The 13,900-nt window shown below is 31.8% G+C and overlaps 1 protein-coding gene across 1 annotated transcript; it reads right to left on the bottom strand.

The window, feature by feature from the left end:
• Positions 1-3,790: 3,790 nt before the first annotated feature.
• LOC134711855 (formin-G-like) lies at positions 3,791-11,274 on the bottom strand. Its single transcript, XM_063572790.1, has 6 exons — positions 11,067-11,274; positions 10,403-10,413; positions 8,829-9,064; positions 7,040-7,133; positions 6,459-6,526; positions 3,791-5,368 (listed from the first exon to the last, which is right to left on the bottom strand). The coding sequence occupies exons 2-5, from the start codon at positions 10,409-10,411 to the stop codon at positions 6,470-6,472; spliced, it is 396 nt and encodes a 131-aa protein (XP_063428860.1). The 5' UTR covers positions 10,412-10,413; positions 11,067-11,274; the 3' UTR covers positions 3,791-5,368; positions 6,459-6,469.
• Positions 11,275-13,900: the final 2,626 nt, after the last annotated feature.

Below are 13,900 nucleotides of genomic sequence, written 5' to 3' on the forward strand. Positions count from 1 at the left end.
CTTTTTACCCTATTTTGAACAGTAACAAGGGATGCAAAATAAAATATCCAATGAGAGTTACCACTAGTGTATAGCCTGGTGACATTGGGGTCAGGATGTAACGCACAACCGATTTGAATTTCTACCGTCAACTCCTGTTAGGAATATATCTTCGTATTGTATAATACAAAGGAACACCAAGATGAATTAGTTAGAAATTTTAAAACCAGTTGACCTATATGAAAAATTAATAGTTTTCAGTCTTAAACTAAAACTAAAAAATGAGAGTCGAAAATATCAAATAGACAATCAAACTCATAGGTTGAACATAAACGGACCGTACCATGACAAAAGAAAAGAAAAGGAATATAGACAATCAAAACAAAACATAAAAGGCGAGTGATATGAGAGCCAAATTTACATTTTTAATGCACCTAACTAACATACGGCTAAATTATATATCACTGGAAAGCTTAGAATGTGTACTTTTCTAAATTTCCCAGTCGTCAAAAGAAATTATGGGGCATTTTTTTTAAAATCGGCGTCAAGGTCGTTGGTGCAATTTCAATTCACGGATACTTCCAGTAGAAAAATCGAGTCAAAACAAATGCAAAAACGAAGCAATTCTATATGAATACTGTTTTACTGTTGAGAAAAAAATATTTCTATCATCCTTAACCTTAATTCTCTCCGCGCTAGAAGTCGCATAAGGCCTCTCTGGTTTCTGTAACAAGTTCTTTTTTACAGAGTTGGGTAGTTAGCCCAACGTCCAACCTCCACTATGGTGGGCCGGGTTTTCTCTCGGAGTAGTCCTTCCCGTAGATGATTGCATTACCATGCTAACGGATTGCATATGTCCGGATTTCTTTCTGTGTTGTCTCCCATAGCCTTTGACTTTCCACAGTCACCCACAAGGCAGTGGGGCTATTTTCCCATTAAGTCACACAAATGTATCTGTAGTCGCCTTTACATTATTTTAATCTTATATTATCTCAATATAATTTGATTGCACGTATTTACAAACATATATCTGCAAATTTGATATAAATAATCCGAAACAAAATATTTGAAACAAGGTGAAAATATACCACATAACGTATTCTAATTGTTTAGAAAAGTCCCATGATGAACTGTTACAGTTCATTAAAATTGAGGAAAAGTATGGTCTCCTGTGAGTTTGAAAGCCTGCCAACCGCTTCAAGATCAGACAACCATAGGGTAGATTTTTTTTTTATTATTGTAGTGCAATATGTTGAATCTGGATCATACCGCAATTTCATTTACCTTTCTTAATCAGATATGATAAGAGTTCTAACTAACATTACGTTCTTCAGCTGGCCCCTAAACAAAAGTATACTAGTTTGAAGTGATAATCGACGTCATACTAAGCTTCGAAATATACACAAGAAATCAAAATGAAAAAAAACATACAAAACAAACAAAACTAACAAAGGTCAGAGGCCCCTGACTTGGGACAGGTGCAAAAAAAACGGCGGGGTTAAACATGTTTTTTCAGATCTCAACCCCCACCCTATACCTATACCTATGCGTGAAAAGATCAAATTATGTAGGAAGTTGGATGACATCATACCGGACCGATGTTGACTTTTAGCCAACCAAAGTCATACGGAGAACTTTTTTTGTTTCTGTAGTTAAGTAGAAATTGCCCTGGATAACGTTTGACCCCAAGAAGGAAAAAAAACAAAATGGAGAATGTATGCCCTATTTTCTATTTTTCTAATCTCCTGATCAGTCAATCTTGTTAATAGTTATCAAAAGTGTGTCCATATATACGGTGTAATTGTATTGATATCCCTAAATGAAAAGGAGCAAACTAACATATGTATAGATAATACTAAACATACATGCTATTAAAGCCACACATCTATAGGTTTATCATCAGCTTTTTAACTGCCGCAGATGCGCCCTCATCCAAAAGACAATACAGAAATGTTTTAAAGCAGGTGGTTTAACTTCAATTGAATAGTCCAGTGAAGTTTCTTTAGATAATAGATATTTATCTGATTGGATTACAACTTTACCCTATATCTGCTTCCGTAAAACACTATCAGCTGCTTAAAGTACTTGCAACTTGCAGTCACTGCTCAGATCTTCAAATTTGACAGACTGTATATCATAGTCATTTGAACGGGTAAGTTTCCGTCATTACGGCATTAGACAACTTTAAAGAGCTACTGTTTACAATATTGGATGAACCTTGGCCTTGTTGAGGTAACTATAAATTGACCAAATTATGTTATTAGTTTTTGTTGCAGCCGATTTGTTTTCACGGCGGCAATCCTCATGCAGAAATTAAGTCCGGTTAACTGATCAAGTGAAGTTGTTTAGAAAGGGGATGAATTCTACAGAACTCAAAAACTATGTTTAAGTTTAATTAGATCTTAATGTCGGACGATTTTATATCTCTTTAAGCTATACTGGAAAAAAAAGTAAAATCACAAAAATACTGAATTTAGAGGAAAATCAATTCAGAGAGTCCATAATCACATGGCAAAATCAAATAACAAAACATATCAAAAACAAATGGAAAAGAACTATCATATTCCTGACTTTGTACAGGCATTTTCAAATGTAGAAAATTTTGGATTAAACCTGATTTTATACCGCTAGCCCTCTCACTTTAATGACAGTGTCATCAAATTCCGTTATATTTACAATGATGCGTTAACTAAACAGACACAATAAATAAAATAGTCAAAATATGGGTACAGCAGTCATTACAATTTTAAAAGAAACAATTTATCAGAACACAAACACATCTATCTACAAACACATTCATTGATTTGCGTGTCTGACGTCAGAAATGTTATGCGTCACAAAAATTTTCGTTCAATGTACATACAAAAAATTTAAAAAATTCACACAGGCAATGTTAGCATACAGGGTTAAAAAATCCAAAGAATTTCAGAAAATAGACCGAGATTTAAAGTAGCCCAAAAGTTACATATAATTTATAAGAATCCACAAATAGTTAATTCCACTACGCGATTGAATGATTTTGACGTTTGTGTTTCAACGTATTTTGTAATTGATAATAGAAATATATTATAATGACATAAAATAGAACATAAAATAGAACAAAAGTGTAGATCCGAAAATGTCAGGATTATGAAAATTTTCGTTTAAATGTCAAATATTTAGAAGGAATGCAAAAGCATGCGGAGTTGCAGTTGTAAATATTGTTTTTTAATATTTTAAAATTCTAATTGACTAAATTATTCTGTATGAAAGAACAGAGACGAATCATTTCCTTTGCTTGCAAAACATGTCGTAATTTTATAAGTTTCAATTAATTTCTTAAATAAACGTCAATTTTACAAAAACTGAACCGTACGACTGTGTGACGACAAATCAAAGTTAAATCATAAAAAGACATTATACTTTCGTTTAAAAAAAAATCAGCTGTATGTAGTATGTAATGTGGATGCATTAAAGTCCTTAACTAGAAGTCTTTTTTTCAAATATTAAACTCGCCTATAAAACTAAAGACTGAGTGAAAACATTTTTTTTTTAATTTGGTAGAAAAAACTGTAGAAAAGGTACAAGTCTTAGTTAGATCTTTATTTTAAAGTAAAAATGAAATGAGATTTTAGCAGAAAGATTATACAATTTTTACTTTTATGGATACATATGTGCATTTGGATAAAGAAGTACAACATATATTATATATACATATTATAATAGTTCTACACACACACAAATATGAATAATATGAAAACTAAGTTTCGTTTATAAGCCTTGTCGACATTAAACCTCTAAATAAATACAATAATTTCATTGAATTCGTTACAGAGAAAAATTTAAAAAAAAAAAAAAAAAAAAAAAAAGAAGTACTTATGCTGCAAAGGTACAAAGAGCAAACTTAAGCATAAACGTTTTAAAATTAGGTTGTCTTTCGTACCTAATTTAGGATTTGCATGCCTATTTTTCTCCCAGGGAACAAATCCACCTATTTTCGAATAAACAGCAAATCTTTAATTTCGACAAACACATTTACTAAGTGTTATTATCAGTTCAAGGACATCATTCGTAAATATAAACCAACATGAAGACAGCTTATACGTTCAGGTAATTCACATCCAATCTTTTATTTTGTGATATTCTTTACAAAGCACACTAATTTCAGCATGTACCTCAAAGGCTAACCAAACCTTTACACAGGCTTGTTCGGCTACAATAATGTTGTCTGGTCATTATGGTTTGTATATTTGGTATTAATATTGATTCACTCATAGGATCTTTGCATCAGAAATAAACACATTTATTCTAAAACCTGTTGTTGGCATAATACGGGTTTATGTATTATAATCCTGGTACCTTTGATAACTAGTTATATTCTTTTCATATAATTCATAGTGGTAAGATTATTATTTTTGAAATGAGTTTTACTGTGCGTAACTCTATGTGTTTCTATTCTACATTTGCTAGAGGTATGAGGGAGGATTGAGTGATTAACCGCGCCGAATGTTTGCGCCTGTTCCAAGTCAGGAGCCTCAGCTGGACTCTATAAGTCTTGTAAGGTTTTTTTTTATTTGAGTTCATTTATAGGTTTTGAAGGTTAGTATGACGTCCATTTTCACTGAAGTAGAATACATTTTTATTTAAGAGCCAGCTGATGACCATTTTCTCGATGCGTTCAAGACAATTTATACAAATCTGATTAGTCTCCATTCATAAGTATACGGTTATAATTTTATAAACTTATATATGTAAATACAAAAGCCTTCATCTACTCGATGTGAAATTTTACTAGTGTACCGGTGCTAAACTCACATTTTGTACTGAAAGTCAACTGACAAGTGAATGCAAATATATTCATATGATGTGTTTTTGTAATAATCTCGTGTCATTGTATGTTCTCTAACGGGGAATTAAGAATATCGGAAAATAATAAACAAAGATTTTGAGGGCCAACTTATAATATTCAAATGTTTTATATATGGTTATTGGTGAAAGGACTGATTATCCTTTGAAAAGCCTCCTATCTTAATCTTAGCTAGGGTTAGTTTTTGACTCCTCATTTTTTTTTCTATGGGATTTTGCGTGGACTTTATCATCCTTAATTTCGCTTTTTGTCATGGCGATTTTTCTCTCTGACCTACGAGTTTTGCATGTCTCCATGATATCACTCGCCTCTTCGTGAACGTTCTAGTATTGTTATCATCAGTCTAAATAGTTAGAAAGACAAGACAATTAGAAAACATTACTTTAGTTGAAAACAAATAATACCGAATGATAATAAGAACTTTGATTTGATGAGATGATAATTTACAGTCTTTGCTTTAGTATTAATACAATAACCAATGTATTCATTGATTTCGATCCTACCAATGCCCGAGAAATCTTTGTAGTGAAGTCTCTCATCAATCTATAAAAACAAATTCGTATGTTATAACAAGTACTTACATTTACCCTTATTTTACTTTGCATGTAAGCATGATATTATCATTCAAGGGAACAGATTTGACATTAATTGATCAATCGAACAATCCTTTAATGTCATGGGGGAATTCCAGAAACTTCTCTTCGTATTCAATACAATCTGTAACTGGTAATACGCTAACGTAATATGCACACCTTATCTAGTCAAGGCTAACTTGCGATTCATTTTCATCCTTGTCATGTGCATGTATACTCATATGTTGGGTTTTTTTGCTGGATGTTAAAAAACAAGAATCTACGAGTTCTTTAGTTTGAATATAAGCTAGTAAAGAAAATGGATAAAGAAATGAAATATTTTCCCATAACTAGGTTTATTGTACTTTATGTTAAAAGGTAAGTATTGTACAAAAATACAAACGTTCCAACGAAACCTATCACCAAATTTGTATTTCCCTCACAACAACATGACGAGTGCTACTAGTGGAAGAGATCTGCCTACCCTTCCAGAGAACCTGAGAACGCGATCTGTTTTTGGTTGGGTACTTGTTTTTGTTTCTCGGTCTTTTACTTATTTTATTTTGTAGTGTTTTGTGGCCCTGTTTGTCTTTAGTTTTTTTCCGTTTCTATACGACCTGTGGTGGTTTTTTTTATGTCCACATGGTTTCTTTCAACACATTGTTGCATTCATGGAAGAGCAAATTTTATGTTACAGAATCATTATTTACAATCGAAAGCAAGTGGCTTTGTTTGCTATATAGTGAGTATCAATTCATATATTAATATTTTAGCATAACAACATGAAACCTTTTAGCAAAGTGCTCTGATATATGATAGCTTGGGCTTGTTATTAGCAGTAAAAGCTAAATATTCTTACTTTGGCAATCATAGATGGATCATAGGGGCAAAGAGTGTTCGGGTGTGGAAACACAATTTTTTTTTACGATCAATACTTTTGTATGGGGAAATATGGTTGAACACCGTTCTCCCTTTAATTAAATCAACTGGGTCCCGTTCTGACCATCCGAAACTCAATCTAAGTCAGTGAGTGTTGGAAACAAAACCAGAAGAATATTTACCTTGATAATCTTTAATGATGGTGATGGTCATGCCCGCCGTTACCACCCAGAAGAATACAACATACCAACTGTAATAGCATAATGTAGGTTATTTTAAAAGTAATATTTCTATTCTTATATCAAGACGTTCGACATTATTAGAAATGTAAATTCATTGTATACTCATAAGTTAAGATACATATATAATAATAGATTTGTTAATGTTATATTATATACATATATCTGTATAAGGATATTTCGTTTTTTTTAATCTGTTATCAATGATGAGTTATTTTACAACCACTGGATCGTTGCCGCTGCTGTTGGAAGGTTTCTCACCAAGGGTATAACAAGCCTGGAAGTTTCTGTGTTGACGTGAAATATCATTGATATGGTAATTTATATGGTTTTTTAATAACTGTAAACAAATCTTTTACGTGTTTGCCGTTCTCCTCATTTGTTGATCACTTATTTTGCTGCTTCTGAAGCTGTTTTCATATTAGAACGTCGGAAAGAGTATTAAGATATAAAATCAGGAATTAAAGACCCTCCACAGGCAAATCTATAATAAAACAAAGTAATCAAAAATACAGCCAACTTACTCCTAGTACTAAGATAATTGGCCCTAGAAATATTATAGCCAGGACAAAGAGCAACCAGTTCCACCATTTCCAATTACTTGTGTCTGGCATGCATCTAATCAAAACAATGAACAAGTTATTTCAATATTATCAAATGATACAAAAATACATTATAACATTTAAAGATTCGTCCTCGTACGTCTGTCTATACCGAAAAGGTTGTTTAAAACATACATTTGATAATTTGATAAAACATGTAAGTAGTCTACTAAATTTTCCATTTTTCCATTCAACTGTCAAATATTACTGTAAATAAAATAATATTGTCAGGTTAAATATATTGCTTTCATGATCTACTATTACAAACAATTGAATAAAAACACGTACATGCATACGTGCATATTTAAAAGTAGTTAAACTGTCTTATCATTCACAACAGGAAAATTGCATAGTCCATCTAAGGCAGCAACCATTTGATTTTCTGGAGGGGGGCTATGGATTTTATTGGAAAAATAGTTTGTTTCCAGTTTTTGGAGAAATGCTTAAATGTAAAGAAAAAAGTAATCCCATTTTTAATGAAATCGTTTTGTTGTCTAATCTCGCGAGACGACGTTAGTACAGTAACTTTTGTTTATGTTTTCAGGTATATAAAGAAGGAGCATCCAATAGTAAAACTAGAATTGAATTCACGCTACAAAAAGTAATCAATTATGATATGGCTGTATGGTTAAGTTCCAAGGACGTAATAGTAAAAATAAAAATAAAAGTAAATGCCAAATCATCTGATTTTGATTATTTAAACTAACCTATAATAGTTGTATAGTCATATGTGATTATTTCTTGTCTATTGTCAGATCCTTATATTGACATCGAGATGTCTTTGATTTTGTCGGTGTTACATATGATATCAAGTTGTGTTGCTGACTCATTGACGGACACTGAACATGTATTCAATTGAAGTTCCGCGGACTATTGGTAGTATTATGTATATTTAATATGTGGGACTCTCTCGTGTTACTTCTTCACAATTACACTTTGAACTCTCTTATTTTACTATCCCAAATAATCGGAATCGTAACTTCTTACTGTTCCATAGAAATGGAGTTCACTCAGAATTCATGTGGGTTTCTTTGATAATTGTTGGTTTGGTTATGTTTGTATGATATATACCCTCATGGGGACGTAATTTGGCAAATAGAAATATTCTATTATTTTGTATTATTTTATATTAAATGGTTGTTTTTTTTCCATTTGAAGACATTTCAAATTAATTTTTCTAAGGAGAATCATGTATCATGTTTAAAAACAAAACCTAGAAGGGTGGAATAACAAAAACTTATGACCGTGACGGATTAAGAGGAAGATAGTCACTGTAGAGTTAGATTTATTCTGGTTCGGGAGTTATAAGTATGTAGGACAGGGCCATATCATAAAACTCAATGTAGTGTTTATCTACTGTATTGAATTTTGTATTACACAAGAGACTATGATCGACCATTTTACGGTTTTTTTTTTTGCCAACAATCTAACATATCTCCGGGAAAGCACCTATTATAAAACAATGCATCATTTTAGTAGAGACATCGAAGGGGATACAAACGGATGAAGGGAGAGCAATTTATTTAAATATAACCACACATAGGATTTTTAATTAAAGGCAGTGTAACAGTTTTCAAAATGGAACATGACCACTACTGTTGCTCCAACTCTCCCCCCCCCCCCCATCAGCTATCAGCAGAACGAAACAATCTATTAAAAATCTGAAATAAACATTTGGAAAAAGGTTTGTAATCGTAAGTTATCTACATACCCTTTGTTTTCCTTCACTGTTACATAGTCACTGGTTTGTTGTACTACTACAACCTGCTGTTGTTGTTGCTGTTGATGCATCGGAGGTGGACCATATCCGCCATTATAGGGTGGAGGTGGTCCTTGTGGAGGAGGCGGATAATGAGCACCCGGAGGCGGAGGATACTGCCCACCAGGAGGTGGAGGATACTGACCGCCAGAAGGCGGGGGATACTGCCCACCAGGAGGAGGTGGGTACTATAAAAATAAGAGAACATACGATATTAGAAGTACGTATTCAACCCACATGTTAGAGATGTTGCTGCAATGATGTAAATATTTTCTTTTCAACTGAATTATGATAGTCAAAAATTATCAAAATAATGATTATTCATTACGCAAACATATCTTTCAAATATTTCCTTATTAGTCATTATACTAGCTGATAAAGTAACCGCTGCTGTGCATACACTATGAAAAAAATAGTGCTAAACATGAAAGAAATCATATTGTCAAAATAAAGATAAAATAGTTTGTTGCTTGTTTTATTATCTCCTTTTGATATATTTTATATTTATTTCTATAAAATGTCAAAAAAAATCATCATTACTTCATAAACTTAACATTTTACAAATATCCTATATTCATGTAGTGCAAACATTTACCAAAATATAGCTGTATTTGGCAAAAGTTTTAGGATTTTTCCAAATGCTCTTCATCTTGGTACTTTATTTGGCCTTTTTTTTTTTTTTTTTAACTTTTATTGATTCGAGCGTCATTGGTGAGTCTTTTGTAGACGAAACGCGCGTCTGGCGCAAATACTAAATTTCAATGATGAGTTTATTTACAGACTGTGTTGTGTTATTTTTCAAAACTTTTATTTTCAGACTTTATTATACTGAAAATAATGGGCGCATGTTGACTCATGAATACTTTAATATGTTTGATTAATATGATTGCAAAAACTGTCTCTATTATTCAAAGTAAATCTATTATTCATACTATTTACTTGCATTTACCAGATATATTGGTGCTTAGAAACACCTAAAATATATGTTTCTGACAAACAAGTTGTGTACTGCAATTAAATGTAGGATTAATTACATTTTTTACAACTGTCTTCAAAAGGAACATTTTTTTCGACCTATTTTCGTACGCAACAGAATGTAACGAGCTATGATTTGGTGGTATTACACCTTTAGACTCAATGAGTCAAACATTATTTATGTATGTGCCTGTCCCAAGTCAGGAGCCTGTATTTTATGATTGTCCTTTGTTTATGTGTTATATGTTTGTTTTTCGATCATTTTTTTTTACACAAATTAGGCCGTTAGTTTTCTCGTTTGAATTGTTTTACATTGTCTCATCGGGGCCTTTTATATCTGGCTATGCGGTATGGGCTTTGCTCATTGTTGAAGGCCGTACGGTGACCTAAATTTGTTAATGTCTGTGTCATTTTGGTCTTTTGTGGATAGTTGTCCCATCAATCATACCACATCTTCTTTTTTATATACATGATAAACTTTCAATTTTTATGTTTATGTAGGAACACAGATATGTTATATATCATGATCAGTAGGGTGATGACTAACTCACCTGTTGCATTGCTGAAAAAATACAATGTTAAAGGAGTTAAAATTACAAAAATGCGCAACATAGATTAACGTAAAATTGTGTAATAATAAATGCATGAATTGACGAACTATAATTGTATTGGGGTGATCTTTTAAGGAGCTTAAAGTAAACCAGCAGTAACGGATAATAAAAGTAAAGCGAATTATGCTATTATGTGTTTACTTTTAAATTCAAGAGATACTCGCGGAACAAAAATGCATATCTGTAAAGTAATACAAGCAGACAAAAAAAGGAAGTAATAATTTCTTTAAGACCAGAAACATGACACTGAAAAGTACTGGCGATTAACCAGTTTATGATCAGATACATAAGACTAAAAAATACAGGCGATTTAATTTTTATGAGCAGAAAAATTACACTGACAAGTATACAGGCGATTTGCTTGTTAGTGAGCCTCATTCCAAAACGGACAATTGAAAAGCGTCTTCCAAAACATATTTCAATTCTTAAAACAAGAAATTGATGCAAATATGAGAAAATTCAAATTCAGTTCTAAGCTAAGTAGCATCCTTATGTTCTTCAAAATATTTAAAACATTAAAACATCATCACAATGTCGTTACATGCATGCATATCAAAAACGAATATTTTTAACCTGTACACGAACACAATTATTACAACTATACCTTAGAATTTTAATTTCAAATACGATTATCCAATATCCTGTTCATCAATGGTATTAAAATGAAATAGGGGTAGCTAATGAAAAAAAATCCACTAAGTAAATTTCTCCATTACACGAATGATACTATTTATATCAAAGAACCAATGTCACGTCTACCGTATTAGTTTTAAAGTCTTTACTTCGTCCACCTTTGTAGTGCAACCACGGATATAACCAATACAAATAATAAATCCTATTGAATTTAAATGAAAATTGTTCAATTATTTAGACTTGGATTTAACCTTATACATGTAAATATATATACATGTAGTGACTGTCACTTATATTTGACCCTTTTAATAATATAAAAATATGTTTTAAAAGTTTTGAAGCTATTTTGTTTAGTTATCTTCTTTTTTTACCTTCCCAAATATGTATGTGCATGAATGATGGATTGCATTTATCGTTTTTTATTTCATAATTTTTCTGTTTGTCCATTCTACTGTTACATAAGTGACTATTTATATAGCAAGAAAAACTATCAGGTACAGAGTAGCAAAATTTTGATTTTGTTTTTAAAACTTAATGAAAGGGAAGCAATTTGTGTTTATTTGATTAATTTATTTTTCATTGTTTGTTTGTTTTTCGTTGGTCTGGCCCGACCCATTTTGACAATTTATTATTACCGTCATTTGTCTAAAATTGTCTTTTAATTTCCCAACGACATGTATGAAACAATTCCTTTTATTCACAGATGACTAAATTGAGATAAAATGGATATCATATTGTTGTTTGAGTTCTTTATCAGGGTTGATACTATTAGAGAATTTAAAACATAAACTCAAAGAAAGACAATCAACGTTAGGACGTAACGAAAAAAGAAAATGAAAGTCAATATTTACTACATAGAAAAGTAAAGATTGAGTGAAACACGAAACTCAATAAAACAACAGGACACATATCAATGTTCCAGGTTGTCATTAAGTATTTTGCTTCATCAGTGGCATCCTACATGGTAAGGATTCTTCAACATACATTGTAATAATTGAAAGGAGATTGTGGCTACGGCAACTGCATATTCCTTGTAGTAGTTTCTTCTGTCCGACAGTAAAACCTTTGCAAAAGAAGGGCGTTCATTTGGCTGCGCGAGAGGAACAAGTTTGCAGCCACATCCGGTTAGAATGCGGACGTTAAATCCGATGCTCCGTGTAAAAAGAGTGTCAGGCTTATTTGTTCGTTACGAACCCTACCAACAACTTTGAGAGGGACCTATAGTTACCCTGTATGAAAGCAAAATTTCTGTTCTTATTTGATATACCCTGACTTTCCAGTGTCGGTAATAATTTCCCCGAATTTCATCCATGACGGCCTCTATCACCGGGCCATCTCCTGGTATGCATTGTTAATTTGTTCTCGTGAGAGAAAAAATTGGATGTATGTAGTAAACAAAATCAATCAATCAATCAATGAAATCTGAAGAGGAAACTGAACGCTTGGAATATTCATATTCATTCAAAAGAAAGAAAGGAAACCTTATATCTTTACTAAATCATGATTACTTATGCTCATGTTTTTTGTTTGTTTCATTATTATTCCTTATCATATTGTATTTTATTTTTTTTATTTCTAATTTTCGTTTGAAGTATGTATTACATTTTGCGTTATTCCTTCCAATAAACACATAAACTCATCCAATAAGAATGAATTTTGAAACATTGGAACATTGAAACCAATAAATTCAAACCTTTTATAACCAGTGATATTTATACAGTTAATGTTATATATTGATATCAAAGTTGCTGAAAAATTAGACTTTACCCAAAAAAAGTCACAAGGAAAAAAAGTTTTAAATAAAAAATAACCTTCATCTTTAGCTTATATGCATACAAAACTAAGATTCTGAATCCGCGGTCTAAACGAATTAGTATTCTTTCATCTATTTTCATCCAACGATGCTCTAAACGAGATAATGTATTGCACGAAACAAAAACTACATTGAAGACTGTGACGGTTAAATATTCCTTAGAATTTAAATTTCATTTATCGGACTGAAATTTAATTTACCCTGCGATTAGCCAACTGTTGTACAAATAAAAGGCACACAAATTATTTTTGCTTTATTTGTACATGTTGAAATATAATCTTCTGTTACCAGCTTCTATGTTGAGCAAACGGTAATATTGATATTTCTTTCTGGATAACAGTTCAATTTGGGTCCTGTGGTCCGCGTAAAAAATATGACGATCACTTTGAAAAATCGGAGTCAATGATTTGGATTTAAACAACTGACACTCAAGTACCGGATATAAATTGTAGGATAAAAATAATATATGCACATTATCGGAAATATAAAATATATTTGTACTAATAACGATCAGAAGAAAAGCTCACCTAGACTCGCTTTTCGTACTGTTTCTCTAGATCGTACACATAAATTTCATATTTTCAGACAATGTTCATATATTGTATATCATAGCTGTCAGGTTTGAATCATTGCCCATTTCGAAACCTTTATAAATAACTTTTTTTGGCTGCAGAGACAGGAAATTATTCCTTTGTATAACAAGTCAATCATTTTCTTGATATCTTTGAGTGTAAATAATGAAGTCATATGCTAATGACAATTTTTGTTATCTATAATCTGCGTTTAGATGTACCAGCTATCGACGTTTATTTGGGGATAATTACACGCTCAATACCCATTACTTCTGGATTTGCATGAAAAGACGAAGATTTGTACATTGAAATGTACTATTATAAACCTAATAAAATCATTTATGTGTTTTATAACCAATATGATTGTATATGGTGCATGACGGCCATCCGATATACACTGTATATAATAGGATATGTATG

Source organism: Mytilus trossulus, chromosome 3, assembly GCF_036588685.1.
Source record: "Mytilus trossulus isolate FHL-02 chromosome 3, PNRI_Mtr1.1.1.hap1, whole genome shotgun sequence".
Classification (NCBI taxonomy): Eukaryota; Metazoa; Mollusca; class Bivalvia; order Mytilida; family Mytilidae; genus Mytilus; species Mytilus trossulus.

What these genes read in the sequence shown, in the direction of transcription:
- LOC134711855 (XM_063572790.1), bottom strand. An exon ending in ACAGTGAAGGAAAACAAAGG is followed by an intron (nt 7,134 to 8,828) that starts GTATGTAGATAA and finishes TGTTTTGATTAG; the next exon opens with ATGCATGCCAGACACAAGTA. An exon ending in CAATTATCTTAGTACTAGGA is followed by an intron (nt 6,527 to 7,039) that starts GTAAGTTGGCTG and finishes ATGCTATTACAG; the next exon opens with TTGGTATGTTGTATTCTTCT.